We start from the raw sequence: 21,853 nt of genomic DNA on the forward strand, positions 1-21,853 counted from the left end.
TAAGTTTGATTTGCTGTGGAAACTTAAAGGGCAGGGACATTGTTTCCAATTTAGTTCACTCTTCATTGCAAATGCTTGGAATGGTGGCTGATACATAAAATAAGCTCAGTAAATACTGAAAGAATTAACCTGTAAGCACCCTCTCTTTAGTCAGTAGGTCAGTAACTAGGTGCTGAGTCTATAAAGGCTCAGAGCACTGCCCTCAAGGAGCTTGTGTCTATTGGAGGCAATCCAGAGAAGTGTAGTTTCTGATAATGCCTATCTCTTTGTTTTTGCCATAGTGGCACGTGAACTTGCCAGAGACAGAGAGAGGGAAAGTAAGAAATCATCCCTCAGGGGGATGTCTTTGTCTCAATCTCAGCTCTTCCATTTTCCTCTCTAAATTTTGGGCATACATGCACACAAGTGTCTGGTGTGAATTTTAAGTCACTGGGTCCAGGACTTGAACCACGGTCAATCACATGGGAGTTCAGTGCCTTAACTCCATGTCACATGCTGCCCCCCCCAAAATAAAAATGTTTAAAGTCAGAAAAAAGCAACAGGTTTCCAAAAAAAGAAATGTGAACTTAGTAAGTTACTTGGGTCAACCTTAATCAGTATTTATATAGTAATAATCTTAATTATTTGTGGGTGGGCCAGCAGGTGGTATGGTGGTTAAGTTGCTGGACTCCCACATGGTCTACCATGGTTCAAGTCCTGGACCCAGCCAACTTGAAAATCATGCCAGAGATGTGTGTGTGTGTGTGTGCATTCCCAAAATCCAGAGAGAAGATGGGCCAGCATGTGGCATAGTGGTTGGGATGCTGGACTCCCACATGGCTAACCGCAGTTCTAGTCCTGGACCCAGTGGCTTGAAATTCGCACCAGGAACATGTGCATGCCTGCCCAGAATCCCGAGAGGAGAAGGAATTATGGCATGGCCATCCCCCCGGGTGGTGGGGGGGGGAGGGAGGAGAGGATGGTGTCTCACTTTCTCTGTCTGTCTCTCTGGCGAGTACATGTGCCCTATAGCAAACATCTCTCAAAAAAATCTCAAAAGGAGAATGTAGGAGAAGGGATTGTGGTGTGGTCGTTCCCCTGGGGGTTGAGTATGAGTTTTCAGTTTCCCTGTCTCCTTCTGTCTCTCTCAGGCAAGTGCATGTCATGTCCCTATAAAATAACTAAAACGAAACAAAACAAAACAAAACACAAAAAAACAATGCTACGTGCTCCCATTTTAACATATACTGAATGTCTGCACTCTGTAGTGGAAACTGAGGGACTCAATAGCTTATCAATAGAGAGAGTAATGATAGATACCAGAAGCTGCATGAGGTTGGGTGTGGGGGCATCAGGAGAAAATGATTAACAGATACAAGAATGCATGCAAAGAGTAATGTAAGTTGTGGAATGTACCACAGCAGAGTAAAAAAGATCATTGCAGTTTAACATAAACTACCTTCCCCCCAAAATGGAAAAGAAGTAATGAAGGCTGAATTAATAATTTATTCTAATACTTCATGTTGATTTAATGTCCATCTACCTAACACATAAGCATATAGACATAAAGGAAGCTTGTAGAAAGGTGATGTTACTCTGCGACCAGCAGTTAGCTTAATGGCCATGTCACTGGACTCCCACGTAGTTGACCGTGGTTCACGTCCTGGACCCGGTGACTTAAAACTCAAGCCAGACGCGTGTGTGTGCGTGTCCAAGATCCCGAGAGGAGAAAGGAGGAGAAGGGATTGTGGTGTGGCCATCCCCTTGTGGGTGATTTCTCGCTTTCTGTCTGTCTCTCTCTGTCTGGCTAGCGCACGCCCCCTCTTAAAAAAAAAAAAAAAAAAAAAAAAAAAGAAAGGTGATGTTACTCTAAGATATCTTCATTTTTTACTCTGAATAATGTTTGAAAGGGCTATCTGTGTTTTTGTACTGGGAAGCTAATGAGATTTAAAGTAATATATACAGGGCACTTGCTACCCAATCCCAAGTATGTTAATTTTCTGTCCTTTATTGCCTGTACATTTTTAATATCGCAGTGGCAGTAGGGAAAATGAAGTGTAGAATAAAATTTCAAATGAAGATTGAAATACACCTGAGAGAAATAGAAACAGTGAATGTTTGTATACGTACGTTATCACAGGAGTTTGTCTTCCTTTGTCTTTCCATGTGAGAGTAAGCAGTTAAAGGGGCTCTGAGTTGCAAAATTACTTAAATGACCCTCCCACACAATAGACTTTGTGTCAGTTCTGTCACCTTTTTGAAGTTGTGCTTAAACTGTTTTTCTTTATGTTTTGCTAATCCTTAAAAAGAAAAGCGAATTGATAAGTGATCTAGCAACTTTTTTGTTTTAAGAGATCAAATGCTTAGTTGTTTTTTATGATGTAAATCTTTGATAGGTGTCACATATAACTTTTTAGATTTATTATTTATCATTAATGCTTGAGCTTCTCTTTTGAAGTAGTATGTTTTTCTTTTCATTTCTGTTGCTGGTTTTTCTATATGTGGACAGTTGTTAAAGCTTTAGCAGAGTTTAATTTCTCAGCAAATTCTGAAAGTGGTTCTAGATTCTGCCATTTCAGTTATCAAATACTGTGAATAGAGTATTTACTAGTGGTGATGTTCAGGTTTATAAAGCATAGTAAATATGATTCTTTGACTTCTATTATAGTTTTTCTTGATTGTTCATGCCTACAGAATTTATTAAAAGGCAGATATAAATGCCTTTTTAAAAGTATGAAGTATTATTTAAACATCACTCCAAAAATGTAATACCAGAATTTTTGTTTTTCTCTCATTGAAAGTGATTATATATGTTGACAATTGTTCTATTAAGATGTGTTATACTTAATATATCAGATCTGCCAGTACCTCTTCTAGTTTTCTGTTACACTTGTGCTTTACAGAATATATTATGGCTTAATCCCACCACCTATTTGACTTACTAAGGTAATGATCACTGAGTTCTAAACTTCTATTCATTTACATTCAGTTTCCTTACCATCTGATTCTAGTGTGCTTACAGGGTTAAGTGTAAAAATTACATGTAATCAACACAGTATTTCCAGGACTAATAACATCTTCCTATTTCAAAAAGGTAAAATTATAGAATGTTCCAACTATTAGAAACCACTAGAAAAACCTTCTCCACATTTTGGTGGCATGATAGCTAAAACCTCAAAATTTGCTCCTCACTATCAAGGCTCACCCACTTTTTGCATGGAGGGGGTGAATATTTTATAGGTCATAATGACTAAATTTGTAATTTAAAATGATAAGAAATGAACAAAATTATTCAATTGAATATAGAAATATTTGAGCTTTCTTGGTGAGAATACTTTATAATGGAGCTCTTAGAGCTTATGAAATATAAAATTAAATGCAGCTCTATTTCTCAGTATAAAATTATAAGATAATTGTAATTTCATAAGGAACAAAAAAATCCCAGGTCTCTTATAATAAAAAATAATTATAATTTCCCAGATAAAACTTTCATGTATGTAACATGTTCTTCTCAGTATTGACAAAATTAGATTTTTTTTTTGTTACTGCTTATGGATTACTTTTAGTTCCACTGTTTACCTCACACGTGCCTAGCTGACATTATGATGCATTCGTGTGGAAATTATGAAAAAGTTGTTTTCATGCAGCTGTCCTATCGTCACAAAAGAACTTCACTGCATGAAAAGCAAACATATCATTCAGCGGACAATGCTTAATCTGTTCAGGAGCCCAAACCTATTGCTGTTCAATGACAGAAGAAAGGAGAGGGATTAATTTGAAGATGCTTGTGCATGACATATGGTAATTTCTCCATAGGAAGGAAGTGTCAAATGGTGACCTCTAAATCTTAACACTGACCTCCAGTTGTAGAATGTGTGTGCCATACGGTCCTTTTGCTTTTTCATATGATAATTTAAACTGAAGCATTTTCCTGGCAATGTAACTTTTTTTGGGAGACGTGGAGGGTGGTGCATTTACTCTATATAAAAATTATAAAATGCACAATAATTACATTTAGTGTATAAAGCAATTGTATCATAAAAATATTTTAACTCTAATGAATGAATCTGTTTCTTTATTCTAACATGACTTAAGTATTATATATATATGTACATATATATATATATTCTTTATAAGTCAATATATTTGAAGTTGAGTGTAAAATGAATTTAGAAAATGGAAATTATCTGCAAACACTGGTTTAAGATTTAAAAATAACTACACAAAATGGAGAGAATGTATTATTAGAGAAATGTAATTGGCAATATGAGGACCAGCAAACTTTTTAATTATGTGATACATTTTAAAAATTGAATTATAGTCTTGTTTATTCTTAATATGTTGTTATTTTTTCATTACTGCCTTGGTTGTTTTAGAACCTTCACATTAGTTGACAAATCATTTTTCTGTTATATTAAGTGGATTTTGACTTTAACAGGAATTTGAACAATATCGTAATTGGTGTTCAATAGAATATGCCTATTCCCCGCTATAATCTTTAATGATCATGCCCTTCTGATTAAAACATCATTTTTTAGTTCTGCGTTCTCTATATTTTTGCCAACTTTGTTTTTCATTCTTCACTAATACTGAGCTTTTTTCCAGAAACCGCTGTACCTCACTTCTCTCCTCTTTATTTCTTCTATTCTCCTCTGCAAGTTGCTGCACCTGTCGTTTCCGTTCGGCCTGAGGCTGATCACTCTGGCTCTGACCCCGCTTCCACTCCTGCTTTACATACCTGTTTCTTAGTAAATGAAGGTATTCTCTCTCAACTTTCTAACAACTCTCTTTCAACCTAAGCTTTATTCTAGTAGACAAGTTCTTTTTTTTACCTGATTTATACATTCATCTGCTTTGTTATATATGAGAGCCCAAAGTTCCCATTTTATAACTTTTTTTGCTAATGTCAATGACAAGCGCCAGTTATAAAAATGTAATGCCACTCTGGGTGATATGAACCATGTTTTTCTATAAACTAGAGTGCTATTAAAAAAGAACAATCTTTGATGTGACGTTAGTGCTAAAAGGCAGATTTGTTTTCATAATGGTGTTCTCCACATGATCTCTGAGATTAGAACTAAGGAGTTTATTTTATATATACCATTACTCTGTGACATACATACTTGGTTTTATGAATACAGATGTGTGCTTTGGTTAGAGGTTATGTAAGTGAGTCTCTTAATTTACATTTGTATTTGAAAAGTCTTCAGATTGAGGATCAGCAGTAGTGATTATAAACTGATAGGAATTCAATTGTTTATTATCCTTACTATTTCCATTTCAGGCAGAGGTAAAAATCCTTAATGTTCAATTTTTAAAACATGGTTGGTTAGGTGCCTTTTTATTCCTTGTGGAGTTTCATACGTGTAAAGTATTTTTGGAGCTCTGAAAATGGGAGTGGGGTCTACAAACCTTTATTCCACAAGACTCATGTAGGATTATTTATACTGCCTGGAAATTTAATGGAAGTGTGAGCTCAGTTCTGTTCACTGTCATTGCTGTGGTTTTGATCTTTACCAGTTTGTATAATATGAAAAGGAGGAAATTTATAAAATCTAAACTCAGAATGATTTTTACTCTTTACTAAAATGTAAAATATCATAAGTCCATTCAAATGGAAGAAATGTTGCAATACCTATGAAATACAGAGCCTATGTAGCAAAGACTACTCCTTTGGACAGAAAACATGGAGACATAAAAGTGTAACTTCAGTTCTTGATTGGTTTACTAGTTATAGAATTGTAGTAAGATTTGTGTATTAAGACTGTGACAAAATGATTAAGGCTATATTTATTAAGCTATGGTGAAAGATAGTCATTTATTAAAAAATGAGCTGTTAGACTTCAGACCTTAGAAAATCCTCACTATTGGGGCCAGCAGATGGCATAGTGGCTACGTCACTGGACTCCCATGTAGTCGACTGTGGTTCGAGTCCCAGACTTGGTGGCTTAAACTCACGCCAGGTACATGTGAGTGCATGTGTGTCCAAGATCCCAAGAGGAGAATGGAGGAGAAGGGATTATGGCGTGGCCATCCCCCCTGGGGGGTGATTTCTCACTTTCTGTCTGTCTCTGTCTCTTGGTCTTTTTGGCAAGCGCATGCACCCTATAGCAAAAACTTCTCAAAAAAAAAAAAAAAAAAAGAAACAAAATCCTCATTATATTAAAACTTAACTCATAAATACATTTTATAAATCTATGAAACATAAAAATACTTTAAGAAATTACAAAGTAATAATTTCTATATACACACATGCACAGTTATATATATTCCTCTGTCATAAATTATCATCTGAAATGTGTGTGCCCATCATCTTAGTATAATTACACATTTATTATCACCAGTGAGAATTTCCTTATTGAAACTGTGAATCTTTAGATAGGTGGTTTGTTTGTATCTGTTCTTTTTTTCTCTCTCAACAATTTCAGTGATTATTTTAACTTGTAAGATAGGCTTTTTGTCATTATTTTAGACAGTTTTAGATTATTTTAAAACATTAATTTATTATCCTATGTTTATAGATAACTCACCTTGTAATATGGTGGTGGAGTTTTTTTTGTGTTTTTTTTTTTAATCTGTTTTTGATTATTTGTCCTTAAATGTTATTCCCAGGAGGTGACTGTACTCATTGTAGATTAATAATGGTCTCATACATAATTTGGGAAGAATATGACATTCATTGTGTGTATGTTTTTCAGATACCTTCAAAATAGGGTTGAAAAGATTGAGACTGTATACTACTGCAAATATTATAGGGATATAGTGTTTGCCTTTTTCATATAGTCAAGTTTCATATTGTCAACTACAATTTTAGAAAAAGTAACTTTTATTACCATACATTAAAGTTAATTATGTTTAAAACGTTGTAAATTTTGGATTGTCAGGTTTTTATTTTGTGGAATGTCTAAATTAATTTTTCCTCTCAAAATTAGTGTGATGTTACTTATTTCTGTTGTGACTGTTGTGAAATATCTGATTCATTTTGTAAGCAAAATGCTCAATAAATACCTTCCCTAAAGGCCCTCTGACAGGATTAAACACATCCGTTGGACTGATACAGTGGCAACACGCAGGTGGCGATGTCTTAAGTGTCAAGAGCTTATCTTTGGCTATCTGTGTGAATGCCCTTTTAACTGCACTGGTTTTAAGTGGACAGCTCTAGTGCATTTATTTCTATGCTTTCTTATCCTTAATACCTGTTTCATTTTAGAGGGACTTTGGAGAAATGTATTTTCCTTGTGAATGCAGATATATTTTATGTAGAATTTAGAGTTCTTAAAGATCCCAAATACATGATTTAGGACTACATTTGGTATAGTTCTTTGCGCAAAACATCTTATATTAAATTGAAATCATTTGTAACAATTTAGTGCATCTATCTTTTTTGTTTGTTTTTGGTATACTTACATAATGAAAAACTTTTGACTTAGGGAATGCCAAAATGTTTAAAGGAGTCATAATGTGTTACATTTTAACAGGATGGAGTCAGTTGGCTGCTATGCATTGCGTCATGTTGCCAGACCTGCTGGGATTGGATAAGTTTAGGCCTCCCCTTCTAGAGATGCTGGCTCGGAGATGGCAAGATCGATGCCTGGAGGTAATGTCTAGGTGATAAGGATAGAAAGCAAAAATATTAAAAATGCATTGATCAAATGTAGGTTTGGAACAAAAATGGTTAATATATATCTAATTTATTATGTGGTAGAAAATATGGATTCATGATTTCCATATTTTTCTTTTTCAGTTTTAGTAATGTTGCAGCTTATTTATTCATTTGTTATTATTATTGTTATTATTTGGGGGCATGTGTGTTCACCAGAGACAGAGGGAGAGGGTAAAACACGTTGGGAAGTAGTCATATTGCAATCCTTCTCTTCCATCTCTCCCTTTTGTGGGGATTTTGGCACACACACACAGGCGCCTGGCATGTTTCCTAAGTCTCCAGGTCTGGGACTTGAACTGAGGTCGCCATGTGGGATCAAGGCTGCCTTAACCCACTGGGCCAGCCTCAGTTATTATTATTTTTAATCCAGTGACTATTTGATAAAAAGTTTCATATGCTTTATGAAACTGTTTCTTAGGTTTTGGTTCATTATGCAGTCACACACACACATGCATGAACATATTTACCCACCTATCCCAAAAATAGCATACTCAGTATAATCACGTGAATTGAATTCTAAGTAAATAGCCAAAGTCCATTGAAAGATGCTTTGGATAGCAGAAGGAGGAAGTCTTTGGAATTAGAAGAGATGTGGGCCTAATTTTTTTTTTGTAGAGATTTTTGCCTTAGGGCACATGTAATCACCAGAGAGAGAGAGACAGAGACATTGAGAGGGAACATGAGAAATCACTCCCTAGGGGAGGATTGCCATGCCACAATCCCTTCTCCACTTTCCTCCCAGGATCTTCGGTACACATGCTCATATGTCCAGTGTGGGTTTCAGTCACTGGGGTACAGGACTCGAACCACGGTTGGCCATGTGGGAATCCAGTGATATAACCTCTAAATCATCTGCATGCTCAAGACATGGATTTAAAAATCAGTCTGACCAATGATTACTTTTGTGATCCTGGGCCATTTACCTAACCCCTCTGAAGCTCACATACAAAGTATGGATAATAGTATATTCCCCATAGGATTGCTGTCACAATCAAATACAATAATGCAAGTAAAGCAGTAGGTACAGAGCCCAACACATGGTAGGAGCTCAATAAATGGCAGCCATTATTTTGTGTTAATAATTAGATATTACTATATTAGGTATTACTTGGAATTTAATATCATCAGGGACTAAGAAATGTTTTCTAGAAATTTTCCTTATAATGGTATTTGTCCAGCATGGCAGCAGTAGTTTGTATCATTGAGGACTTTTAATTTTCCAAATATGAACAACATTTGCCCCTTTCCTGGTCTCCCTTTCTTCAACTCCAAGTAGGATGGCAGCGTACAAACACTTTTATGGATTTGCATTTAGGAAGATTTGAATTCACTTCAGAAGATACTGTACTGGCCAAGCTGTGATGGTCTACAGATTGTGCCACTGCATGGGAGCCTGGAAGCCACATTGGAGGCCTGGGTTCTGTCCCTGGGCCAGCCTGAACATGTCAGATACAGTTGTGCATGCCTATAAATCCTAGCTAATCAAGAAGCTACGGCAGGGGGATAATGATGCAAAGAGACCCTGTCAACAAATATCAGTATATATCTTTGTTTCTCTCTGTTTCTCCTATAAAGGAAAACAAAAATCAACTATATGTTTAAAAACAGCTTTTTTACTTGAACTCTTATTCAGATGCTGCCATGTTTTTAATTAGAAATACTGGGTCATTGGAAAAGTCATGGCGTGTTTTTTTTTTTTTATGTTTTCATCTTTGTTTCTCTCTGTTTCTCCTATAAAGGAAAACAAAAATCAACTATATGTTTAAAAACAGCTTTTTTACTTGAACTCTTATTCAGATGCTGCCATGTTTTTAATTAGAAATACTGGGTCATTGGAAAAGTCATGGCGTGTTTTTTTTTTTTTTATGTTTTCATATGCAAAAACGTGTCATGGCTTTTCCAATGACTCAGTAGTTAATAAATTGATTGGTACATCACAAATAATGGTTAGCACTTCTTTGACCAATTGCCAGTGGTATTTTTAACAAAGCAAAACAAAAATGTAAAATAAAAGTTGTATACCACATTGAAAGAAAAATTGATACGATTTTGATAAATTATTTTCTTTACCAAACTAAAGGAGATTATGTCACTACACAGAATCATATTTTCCTCATTGTTGGAAACAATCATTTAAGCATGTTTTAGGTATGCATGAATTATGTGTATTCAAACCTATTTGTACAAACAGTGCCTATTTAGCATTTATAATATAATTTACTAGATAAGATTAAATTTCTTTGACTAAAAGAAAATAAATTTAACAGTTTCTAACAGTGACTTTTAACATTAATACTTATATGGAAATCTTTTTTTTTTTTTTTGTAGAGATTTTCACTGTAGGGCGCGTGCGCTCGCCAGACAGACAGAGACATAGAGACAGAAAGCGAGAAATCACCCCCCAGGGGGGATGGTCACGCCGCAATCCCTTCTCCTCCATTTTCCTCTCGGGATCTTGGGCACGCACGCACACGCGCCCGGCGTGAGTTTTAAGCCACCGGGTCCGGGACATGAACCGTGGTCGACTACGTGGGAGTCCAGCGACATAGCCATTACGCTAACTGCTGGTTCCCTGGAAATCTTAAGATTAAAAATGCTATATTAAAATGGAAGAATCAGGAGTAGCAGTTGGCATAATGGCTATGTCGTTGTACTCACATGTAGCCGACTGTGGTTCGAGTCCTAGACCTGGTGGCTTAAACTCACGCCAAGGTGGAAGAATATTTTTGAAAACAATGTTATAAATTCAAAGCCAATTAAATGTTCTTACATTTAATTGTTTTTTCCATTAGTGTTAAAATATTTTTCAATGCAGTCATTAAGATTTCTTTGATTTGCTAATATTTCATTTATTCCACTTTAACTACTTATTTGTTTAGTAGCTTTCATCATCTAGTTTTATTGTATTATTAACTTTCTAGCATATATCCACCTCATGAATTAATCTTCATTCTCTTTCTACACCCGATTCTGTGCCCTTAGGTAAGAGAAGCTGCACAAGCCCTCCTTCTAGCAGAGCTGAGAAGAATTGAGCAGGCAGGCCGGAAGGAAGCCATAGATGCCTGGGCTCCTTATTTACCTCAGTACATGGACCATGTCATATCACGTAAGAGTTCCATGCTTTTCCACAGACTTTTGCAGACACATGTAGGAAAAGTACTAACTCACAAATATGCATACTACTACCCATACATAAAGTGAGTCATTTACCTTAAAGTGAAAGAAAAAGTCTTTAAATTCTACTCTTTTTGTTTTTCCAATCTGCACAGTTTAGAGTATGTTAAAAAAAAAGTTGTATAATTTCAAAATATTCACTGATGAACTGGCCCCCTTATAAAATGAACTTTCAATGAAAAATCCTACTTAATATTATCACTAGCATCTGCCTGTGCCTATCACGTTATTATGGTACCAACTTATTTTATATTGGTCTGGTGATATGAAGGCACAAATACAAGACACATCCCTTCCAAATTGATGTCAGAATTGTGAACCCTTAAAAACAAAGATCTGGGGCCAACAATGGTGTAGAGGTTAAGGCAGCTGGATCCCTACATGGCTGACTAAACAGTTCCAGCCCCAGACCTGGTGGCTTGAAAAACATACTGGATGCATATGCCCAAAATCACAAGACGAGGGAGTGATTTTCTACTTTCTTTCTCTCTCTCTCCAATGATCACATGCATCGTGTAGCAAACTAAAAGATGATAATAACGATAAAACAAAGATCTAGTAGAGTTAGATCAGGATGCTATTGAAAAAGAGAAAATTAGCAAGGATTTTTACTGATGGATTTTTCCAAAGTATAACTTGAATGGATTGGGGAAATGTTGAAATTAATTTTTTTTCCATAATAAAGCCTTTGTAATCATATTGCTGGGTCAAATGTGCATTGGAGAAAATTCATATTTTCACAGATTATATTGATAAGATAAATTACTTTTACCTTTTTTAAGATAAAGGTCTCTTAACTTGTAAAAGGTGTTTTTACCATGAACACTAGGCCTACATTCACATTAAATTATCTTTTGCCAATACCATTTATTCTTGGCAACAAAATATGAAGGGTCCTCAAAAAACTCATGGACAGTATATATTATGCTTATGTAAAAGCTATGAATGAAATTTAAACTTTTTCTGGCACCAAATAAACTTAGACTTTTAATTTTATTTTCTCAAACTTTTTAAAGTTCCTTCATGCTCTTTCCACTTATCAAGATAAATATACAATTATACAAGAAAGAAAACTCAAAATTCAGAAAGGGTTATTACTGTTATAACTGGTCTAACTCAAACAACATGTGTGCCAGTAGTAACCATAGTGGATGTATATAGTTAGGCGTGTGACCTTGGACACTTCACGTAAACTTTTTTTTTCTAAGAGAGATTTTTGTTATAGGGCATGTTTGTGCACTCACCAGAGAAACAGAGAGACAGAAAATGAGAAATCACCCCCCAGTGGGGATGGCCATGTTGCAATTCCTTCTCCTCCTGGGGGAAGCATGCACCAGCATGAGTTTTTAGCCACTGGGTCTGGAACTCAACCCATTGTCAACTATGTGTACATCCAGCGACGTAACCATTATGCCATCTGCTGGTCCCGCTTCCCACTTTCTTTTTTTTGGAAAGGTTTTTACTATAGGGTGTGTGCAGAAAGACAGAGAGAGACAGAGAGACAGAAAGTGAGAAGTCACGCCAGGCACAAGTCCTTCTCCATTTCCTCTTGGGATCTTGGGCATGCATGCACACACACCTGGTATGAGTTTAAGCCACCCGGTCTGAGACTTGAACCGCAGTCAACTACATGGGAGTCCAGCAACATAGCCATTACGCCAAATGCTGGTCCCGGTCTCGCTTTCTTGCTTCAGTTTTGTTCACAGATTAAATAACGATCATAATACTACTTTATAGAGTTGTTATGAATGTGAAATGAGTTAAGTTTTGTTATGTGCATAGAACAGGACCTAGTTTATAGTAAGTACTTTGAATTTGTTAGATAAATACTTTATAATACATTAAAATTCAAATCTATATTTCATATATAACCAAACATCACACATTAAAAACTCTAAAATCCTTATCTTTTTGAGTAATATAATATTTATTCAGTAAATATTTTCATTTGCTTCCTGGGAATTTTTCCATTTTAATAAAAGGAAATTAAGTTGAAAAGAAACAAGGTCTCCAGATATATGGAGTCTCTGTAAGACATTAGGCTCAAAAATCTTTAAAAAGTATTTTAAATATAAATTTCCATAATGTAAAAGAACACTGTTAAATAAGATTAGGACCAAAAAAGCTCTGCTTTTGATTATTTGAATAAATAGTCTGGAGCAGCATTTCTGGTCATAATTTATGATCATTCATTGCATAATATTCCATAAAACAAAATTAAACAATTCAGATCATCATAAACCTTATTGACTAAAAGATCTCCAAAGTAAAGGGCATACTGTGAGTTTAGTACTGTAGAGTTGGTTGAAAGTAAAATTCGACAGTAGCAAATCACTAGAAATTCCTTTTAAAAGAAAAATCTAATAGGAAATATTGAGAAACATTTTCAAGACATCTGTGTTCAGAGTGGACTTCTGTACAGTATGTAAAGGGAGTACATTAGAGTAGGAAAAATAGCTGGGAATGCTAAGTATTACAGAAGGGCAAAGGGGACCCACACCTGTAGGTACATAGGGTAGAGTAAAAGAAAATTTCTAAACCTCGAAGACTGATTCTTATGAAGGCCTAGGAAAAATCCGCAAGATTAGTGCAGGATTGTATAATGGTCAATTTGTGAAGAGAGGCACCATTAGCAATTGTAGTGAACACTATTTTATTTTGTTGCTGGAAAAAAAGAGAATGAGTTAGCTACAAGATAAAGACATAATATAACCACAAGTTACTTCCTAAAGCAATGATAAAAATGCAAATGATTCTAGGCAAAAGGTTTGTTAGTGATTCCAGAGAGGATGAAGGTATAAATAAAATAGTGATAATTTCTACCGTTAATTAGACATTATATCTGTATTGGGCTTTAGCTAAATGTCTGGTCTGTGTTGTTTCATTTAACCATTAAAATAACCCAGTAAAATACATACTACTTTTACCATACACTATTCTATCCTCATTTTTGTTTTCTTTTAGAATTAAAGAACTTTTTTTTGCTTAAGATTTTTGCCTTAGGGTGTGTGCACTTGCCAAAGAGAGATAGAGAGAGAGAATGAGAGGAAAAATAAAAAATCATTCCCTGGCAGGATAGCCACACTCCAATCCCTTCTCCGCCATTCTCCTCTGGGACTTTGGACACACATGCACACATGACTAGTGTGATTTTCAAGCTGCTGTGTCCAGGACTCAAACTGTAGTCAGCTATGTGGGCGTCCAGCACCTTTCATCATGCCACCTGCTGGCCCCAAAATCAAGAACTTTCTGAAGGTCCTTAGTTATTAAGCAACTGTCAGGCTCCAAAACTCATTTTCTTAAATGTTAATGTATTTAGTCTTTCCTGCTTGCTCTAGAATCCTTAGATCTTAAATGATGATGTGGATTGAGGTAGAAGAATGAGTAGATGTTTGATTGAACTAATGCTGATTTCAGATAGTGTCCTTTCCAGCCATATTAGGTTTATATCAACATCAAAATTAAGCAGAAAAAGTAACTGTTAGACTACTTTTTGATAGTTTTCATCATTGTTTAATTATAAATTAGATTGTTCTTGGGTAAAATTTAAGTATTTCTCTTTGTGTGATTAAATCATTCGTATTTCATTATAGTAACTTAGAGTACTCCATAATTAACTAAATGCCGGTTTACTTAAAATCTTAATCCTCTGACTCATTTTTTTTAAGTGAAAGAATAAACAAACATGCATTTTACATGTAAACAAAACATCACACACTACTCTTGATCTAATGTATTAATTGTTTCTGGGACTTTTACATTGAGTGTAAAATTAGTTTTAGTTTGCTTTACTGGGAGCTTTCTATTTTAATAAAAAGACGTCAAGCTAAAGGAGTAGGGGTTCTGAATGTATGAAAGGAGAAGAAAGCATACAGCAAATGAGGAATGACCACATAGGGCTGTTGAACAGATTTGCTGTCCAGAGGGATCAAAAGGTTATGGCGCCAGCTGGTGGACAGCTCACACCTGCCATCCACGTGCTTGTAGTGAAATCGCCTCTACCATTGTCATTAATGCTTGAGGAGATCAGTGCGGCAAGTTACACTGTAAAACGTTGTCTTAGAAATTTAGCATAGGAATCTTTCTAATCATTTTAAGCATTTAAAAATATTCAGTAATTGCCTAAGTAATATTGGCAGCTCCTAACATTAGGACTGGGCTTTGTGTAAGAGACCCTTTATTAAATATTTGTCTGAAATTTAGACAGTGCCTTTTCCTGAAGCGCAGAATGTCATAGTGGGCTGATGGGTTGTGATAACTCTTTATCTTAGAGATCTGTTTTCAGAAGTTTAATGTGGGAAGTAACTTTCTCTGAAATCACAGTTGATCGCTGAGCTGGGACAGATGACAACTCAAGTTAACTGGTCATATTGACTGGGATCTCTGTGTTTTACTTAGGTACAATAGGCAGTAAAAAGCCCTTTTGCAGGTTTGTCTGAAAACCTAAGGAAAGCAATGGGCCAGAGCCAGATGCTTCTCTTAGGACCTCCAAGAAGTAAATGAGAAATTTTTTGTAAAACGTCCAGCACAGTGAATAATACAAGCAGCGAATGCTGGCGGCTATCCCCCTTTCTATCCTGTACTAGTTTTCTCTGATTTGTATTTAGTTCCATTGCCTTAGAATTCACTTTAATCTGGATCACTCAAGGTTTCTGGCATGAGACTAGAGATCACTGGGGAAGGAGAAGGAGAAATAGTCCTCCATAACTGAAAAGCCAGCTCACAGTTTCATGAAACCAAGTCCTAATTGAACAGTACGAGAATTGTGTTTCTGGTAATGCAGCTCTGTCCTTGAACCATTCAGGACACTTTATTTTATCCTCTGCAAATTTAAACCCATGATGCCTACTTCCTGATAAGACTTTTGAGGAAAGTAAGTGCACTTTATTCCTATGCTAATGGAAATTGGACTCACATTATAAATACTACAAATCCTCTTGTCATACTGACTTATATAAATATTGTTAATTTTTTGGGTCATTTTTTAGCATGTATAAATGTATGCAGTAATTCTTTTAGTATTGTATTTCTTACATAAGAGAGAGAAACAGGCATCCTTGACTTGGTCTCATCATTCTGCTGTTTCTTTTTTTTTTTGGAGAGGTTTTTGCTATAGGGGCGTGCGCTCGCCAGACAGACAGACAGAGACAGAGAGATAGAAAGCGAGAAATCACCCCCCAGGGGGTATGGCCACACCGCAATCCCTTCTCCTCCATTCTCCTCTCAGGATCTTGGGCATGCACGCACATGCGCTCGGTGCGAGTTTTTAGCCACCTGGTCTGGGACGTGAACCGCGGTCGACTACATGGCAGTCCAGCGACATAGCCATTATGCTAACTGCTGGTCCCATCATTCTGCTGTTTCTACCTCTTCCATCTTTCCAGCCAGTTGGCTCAGAGGTGTGTGTGCATGTGCGTGTGCACATGCTCTCAGTGTATTTCATGTTGACCCAGGATCTGAAGAGTGTTCTTCCATGTGAGTTCGACCTGGGAATTTTTTTGGGGGGGGAGGGGGAGATTTTTGCTATAGGGCATGTGTGCTCACCAGAAAGAAACAGAGACAGAGAGACAGTGAAAAATCACCCCTAGGGCAGATGACCAAGCCACAGTCCCTTCTCCTTCATTCTCCTCTCAGGATCTTGGGCATGCACACACACATACCCGGTGTGAGTTTAAGCCACTGGCTCTGGGACTTGAGCCATAACTGACTACATGGGAGTCCAGCGACATTATCATTATGCCATCTGCTAGTCTCCAACCTGGGATCTTAATGGTGGTCTTCCATGTTGGCTTCAGGATTGCCGAGTGGTGCTCTAATGTCTGCATTACAGTGGCTGAGCCTGTACAATCACTATCATGTTCCCAAACACTTTTAAACAGTTTTATTGATTATGTTTACTAAATGGGGATTAATGTTATTTTTTTAAATATTCATGCATTATAGTTCAGATGGAGATAAATGTTATAAGTTGTCTCAGGTTAATTTTGAATCTGTTTTGCAGAACCTAATTTTATATATTTCTTACTTGTGACATTCTGTATGCCACATTTTGATGATTGGCTTTTTTATGAGGTCAAGCACTTGCTAGTTTATGAAATACACCCACGCTTGCCCTTCTCTGCCATCAGTGACTACCCTGAGGTAAATGCTGATGGTTCCTGATTTCCTCTGGCCTGCGCTGCACGGTGACCTTACAGGGCATTAGGTCACACACGTAATTATTTCTCGTACATTGTATTCTGCTTGCTCATGGTGGCTCATCTCCTCTCTCAGTTTCAGAAACATTAAACACGTAAATGTCACTACCATTTTGTAAATCAAAATCTCTTCCAGAGAGAGTACTGCTCTAATTTTATGCAGTTACAGCCAAAGTAGTATTAATTTGCAAATTTATCATTTCAGGTATTGATAGAAGGATGTGTAACACATCGTGTTTAATACGTATTGATGTCATCAGAAAGCACAATCCTTTGTTCTTATTGAGTCCCTGCCTTTTAGCTTCCTTTTGTGTTAAGGTTACCAGGGTTAGGCTCATCTTTTTATTCCCCTTGGAAACAGAATAGGATTTCTTTGTTCAGTGAAAGACACTCCTAGTAAAATGTTTTGGGTTTGACTTTTCAACAAGCCACACTGTAGTACCTATTTTAACCTGGAATTGAAGTCACTTTTCTGATGATTATTAAGTAGTGTCACTCAGAGCACAAATGTGGTTGGACCAACAATATACAAGAAGGACACTGTAGTACCTATTTTAACCTGGAATTGAAGTCACTTTTCTGATGATTATTAAGTAGTGTCACTCAGCACAAATGTGGATGGACCAACAATACACAAGAAGGTAAGATGGAACTGTATGTTACAGAGGTAGCTGGTAAAAATAACTTAGATACTAGTGTATTCTTTGTAGCCAGATATTTTCAGGGTTTGTTGGTGGGAAGAGGATGGGGAAAAGCATAGAGAGTGGGTTTGATAAATATAAGTGTCTATTCCCCTACTCTGAAAGGCCTTAAACTGCACAGGATTCCTTCCTTATTTTTTTAAAAAATAAGGAAGTTATTTGGAACTCTAATCATTTTTAGGGAGGGCTTCTGAATAACAGAGGGTTTTTAAGTCACTAAATGTTTAAATTATTTTTAAAAGTTTATCCTTTTTTGCTGTCCTTGAAATATTGCAAAAAGCCTCTGGCTTTCTAAATAGCTTAGTAACTAGAGTCACTGTTTTGGCCTATGTTGTAAGATTACTTAAAGGGAGGGTACCCCTTTATCTGAATGAAGATGTCCTCAGAATGCTTTTTGCATTTTATATTGTATTTTTTTTTTTGGTAATTTTTCCTTCTTCCTCTTTTTATTTTCTAGTAATTACCACCAACTTGTAGTGTTATGGGCTATTTTGTCTCACTTCCAGTAACTTTGGCCCTGGTTTTTAATTTGCAGTTTCCAGGATTGTGGGAGTATGGAAGCCAGGTAACCAAACTTATCTGAGTTAATATATGAGAGTAAATTAAGCATAAAGGCTCTCTGATGAAAAAAATACATCAGCTTTACTGAAAGCACTTTGTGGTGCCTCCTCACTTTCTGCTCACTTGACACTTTCTCAGGTCTTTTGTGGCATTTTGGGTGTCTCTTTCTTGTGGAGCAAGAATATTCTAATTAAAATTGGGGAGAGAAAGGAAGAACCTTTGGTTGCTCTTGAATATTACATAATTCTAAGGTACCCCGTTGGTAATACTGGTTTTGTTAATTAGATGAAATGAAAGATTAAGGTTTCCTCAGAGATATCCTTCCTAGTTGTCTTCCAGTGCTCACAAAGCCGGTTGGAAAGGGTAGTGCATTGTGATTGGAAAGGAAAAGCATTAAAGCAGGACTGAATGATAGAGATAAAAACTACTTCTGGGCAAATTTTTATAATGCGAGGCAGAAAGGGTTGTCTTAAGGCTGTATTATGCAAAGCACACGGTGTCTGTATTGTATCTGTTTGTAGTGCTTCATTGGGACCTACGGGATTTGTTCCTCTTTTTTCTTCCAGAGTGTCAGAGCTATTGAGCTTAATTTTAAGCGCTCTAGACTGATCATGTATTTAACAACATTAAAGTGTTCTACTTATCTATAGTTGGCCACTAACCTAATGGAATAACAATGAAATTTCTTCTTAATTGGTCACAGCTATCTAAAGAAAATCCCGTCCATGTATATTAAGGTCTTTGAGATAATATTTACTATTTTTCTGATTTTCCTTATATCTCTCTAATAAGTCATAGAAATTAGAGTAGTAAAGTAACAAATTGAGAATGAAAGTCCTACTGGGTGGATTGGTAATTTAGGCTTTCCTTCTAAGTAATAAGCAGAAAAAAACTGCTCTGTTGTCCAGTAGTGCTGTGGATTTCGAACTCCACAGCATTAAGCAACTTCATGCTGCTAGGAAACTCTTCTATGTAAGAGGTACTGTAGCAGTAGAGCCAGCAGTCTGCTTTCAGGTTACCAATAGGAGCCCCATGACAGTTTGCCATTGTGGGTAACGAAGCAAAGAGTGAAGCATAAGGAAATTCAGTCACTCGTTCCTTGTATAACAGTGAGCAAATGGGGGGATTCCAGTGAATGTGGAAGTCTTTGCCTGTCTCTCCATTTCATCCCTCTTAGGGGGACACTGGTAATTCTCTGACCCCTGTGGCAAAGCTGATGGGGCTGAAAGAGTCTGAAATAATTTTAGTTATTTCCTCATTCCCCTTTTCTCTACCTATTTCCATTCCTTCCATGCAAAAATGTGTCCCTCTCCTGGAGCTGTAGTTAGTAGCAAGGCCTCTAGGAGGCACAACTGACTTTCATGGAGGTGTTTGTAAACTTCCTATCTGTTTTAAGAAGTTGAAGCTGTTCCAGCCTTTGAAGATTTTTTTTATAAAAGAAAAACACTCATTCAACCTGTGACACATTCTTTTAAAAAATGGTGTTTCAATGGAAATGCCTGATAGACCTTTAGCTGAAGTTCCAGTGGCCTTTGCTTTAATAAATGACCCAATATTCTTTGCTATGAAGAGTATGATATTGATTTGTGCCATTATTCTCTTGCTGATTTGCTGAAGAACAAAAATTTATAATGCTAATGGAAATAAAGTACTTTACAAAACACTGCACATGAATACAGGAAAACATCTTTATAATAGGAAAGTATCTCATAAACTTTTAAGTATAAATTTTCTTTATTCTAGTACAGATTATTTCATACAAATACCCACAGTCCTATGCAACTTATTTTAACAGAAAAAAGCTGAGTTGATAATAATCTTGTGATGTTTTAACCTTTAGACACTGAGTATACATACACAAATCCAATTGTGAGACATTTGCAATTTAATTGCCTTATTTCTAATTTTCCTATCTCTTTATGTTAATTAGATATATATGTATTTGTTTTGCTTTAATATTTTAGTGTGAAGCTTTGTTGTAATCTGCATGTGACAGGATAGATTTTATGGTTTGGAAAAACAATAGCAACTTAAAATTACTATAAGAAAATTGTATCAACCTCTTTTACCTGTCATGTATTGATTATAATAGCTAATGATCAATTTTGTCCTGTTATTATTTTAAAATCTGGGATTAAAATGATCAAATTACACACCAAATATCCTTGCCTAATCCATCTCTCTCTCTCTCTTGCTAATTTGGAAATATTGTATTTTTGTATTTTTTTAGTGATACTGGCCTAATGATTTATTATATCCATAATTTATTTTTACTAACCAGACTTTGATACAAATTTATATTTTAAATGTGTTTTAATATTTATAAATGGTTTCATTGTGCATGACATTTGCAGACTTGGTTAATATTTTAGTACCTCTAGTCCACAAACATAAAGAACAGAATCTGTTTTATTTGTTTGAGCACCCGAACTGACCCCAGCAAGATTGAGATTGATCTGGTTTCTTTCAGCCTGTTAAATGCCAATCCAGTCATCTGTAACAGTACTTAGTATTTTTCTAATTTTTCTGTACATATTTTTTGTTTGTTCTGTGAAACTTACTCCTCAGTTGATAAGATTTTCTTTGCCTGATGTAGAGATAAAAACAATCACAACCACCTAAATTATTGTTTGTTGTTTTTAAAAATTGTTTCCATAGTCAATGTGAGTACTATAATCGTAGTTCTTTATGTAATCTTATGAAGGGACTTTATGTTTAACAAGGAAAAGATGAGACCTATATGTGAAATATGTACTTGGGTTAAAGAACATCCAGGTTTGAGGAATGTGAGTGGAATAAAAGGAATGTTTCTTATTACATGAATAAAAAACTGATTTAAAAAATACACTTAAATTACATCCTTCTAATAATTAAACATTATCAGACAAGTTCTGATGTAGCTCGTGGCTACAAAGATGTAAATTAGCTTATTTTTGAGATAGTTTTCTATTTCAGGCATGAAATAAAGAAGGCCTTTTCTTTATTTCCTGCTAGAGGGTGACTAGCATGTCTTGCTCAGCTTTTGTTTTTATTTCTTTCTTTTTCTTTGAAGGTAGGGTCAGTCTTCAAAACAATATCAACTCAGAGAAACTAAACTAGAAATGCATCTTTCGATTCTGGATGATAAGTGGTTTGGACATTTATAGCCTTAATCTGAAGGGTCATGATGCTTTTCATAAAATATTTAAAGTTAAAAGTGACCACATAATCTCAGATATCACCTACTTTTTTTTTTTTTTAAGAGAGATTTTCGCTATAAGGTACATGCACTCACTGGAGAGACAGAGACACAGAAAGCAAGAAATCATCCCCTAGGAGGGATGGCCATGCCACAAACCCTTCTCTCCATTCTCCTCTTGGTGTTGTGGGCATGCACGCACATATGCCTGGCGTAGTTTTAAGCCACCTGTTCTGGTACTCGAACCACAGTTGACTACATGGGAGTCCAGTGACCTAACCATTATGCCATGTGCTGGACCCAATGTCACCTATTTTTAGGAGTAAGCAGGGTTCCAAGAACATCCCAAGGCTCTTCTTTATGAAGTGAATGGATTCTTAGGGCTAGAATTCTCTAACAC

General features: G+C 36.0%; 1 protein-coding gene across 5 annotated transcripts in view; it reads left to right on the top strand.

The window, feature by feature from the left end:
- Positions 1–21,853, top strand: part of WDR7 (WD repeat domain 7) — a 409,927-nt gene that overhangs the window by 129,479 nt on the left and 258,595 nt on the right. For 4 of the 5 annotated variants that reach the window (XM_006139909.3, XM_006139908.3, XM_027767915.1 and 1 more), the window contains 3 exons: positions 4,639–4,737; positions 7,458–7,576; positions 10,625–10,748. In XM_006139909.3, the coding sequence (XP_006139971.1) occupies positions 4,639–4,737; positions 7,458–7,576; positions 10,625–10,748 (342 nt within the window). The remainder of the gene's footprint in view (positions 1–4,638; positions 4,738–7,457; positions 7,577–10,624; positions 10,749–21,853) is intronic. The other variant, XM_027767949.1, reaches the window with a different exon arrangement.

The sequence above is a fragment of the Tupaia chinensis genome, unplaced genomic scaffold (genome assembly GCF_000334495.1).
Source record: "Tupaia chinensis unplaced genomic scaffold, TupChi_1.0 Scaffold000012_1, whole genome shotgun sequence".
In the NCBI taxonomy this organism is placed as follows: Eukaryota; Metazoa; Chordata; class Mammalia; order Scandentia; family Tupaiidae; genus Tupaia; species Tupaia belangeri.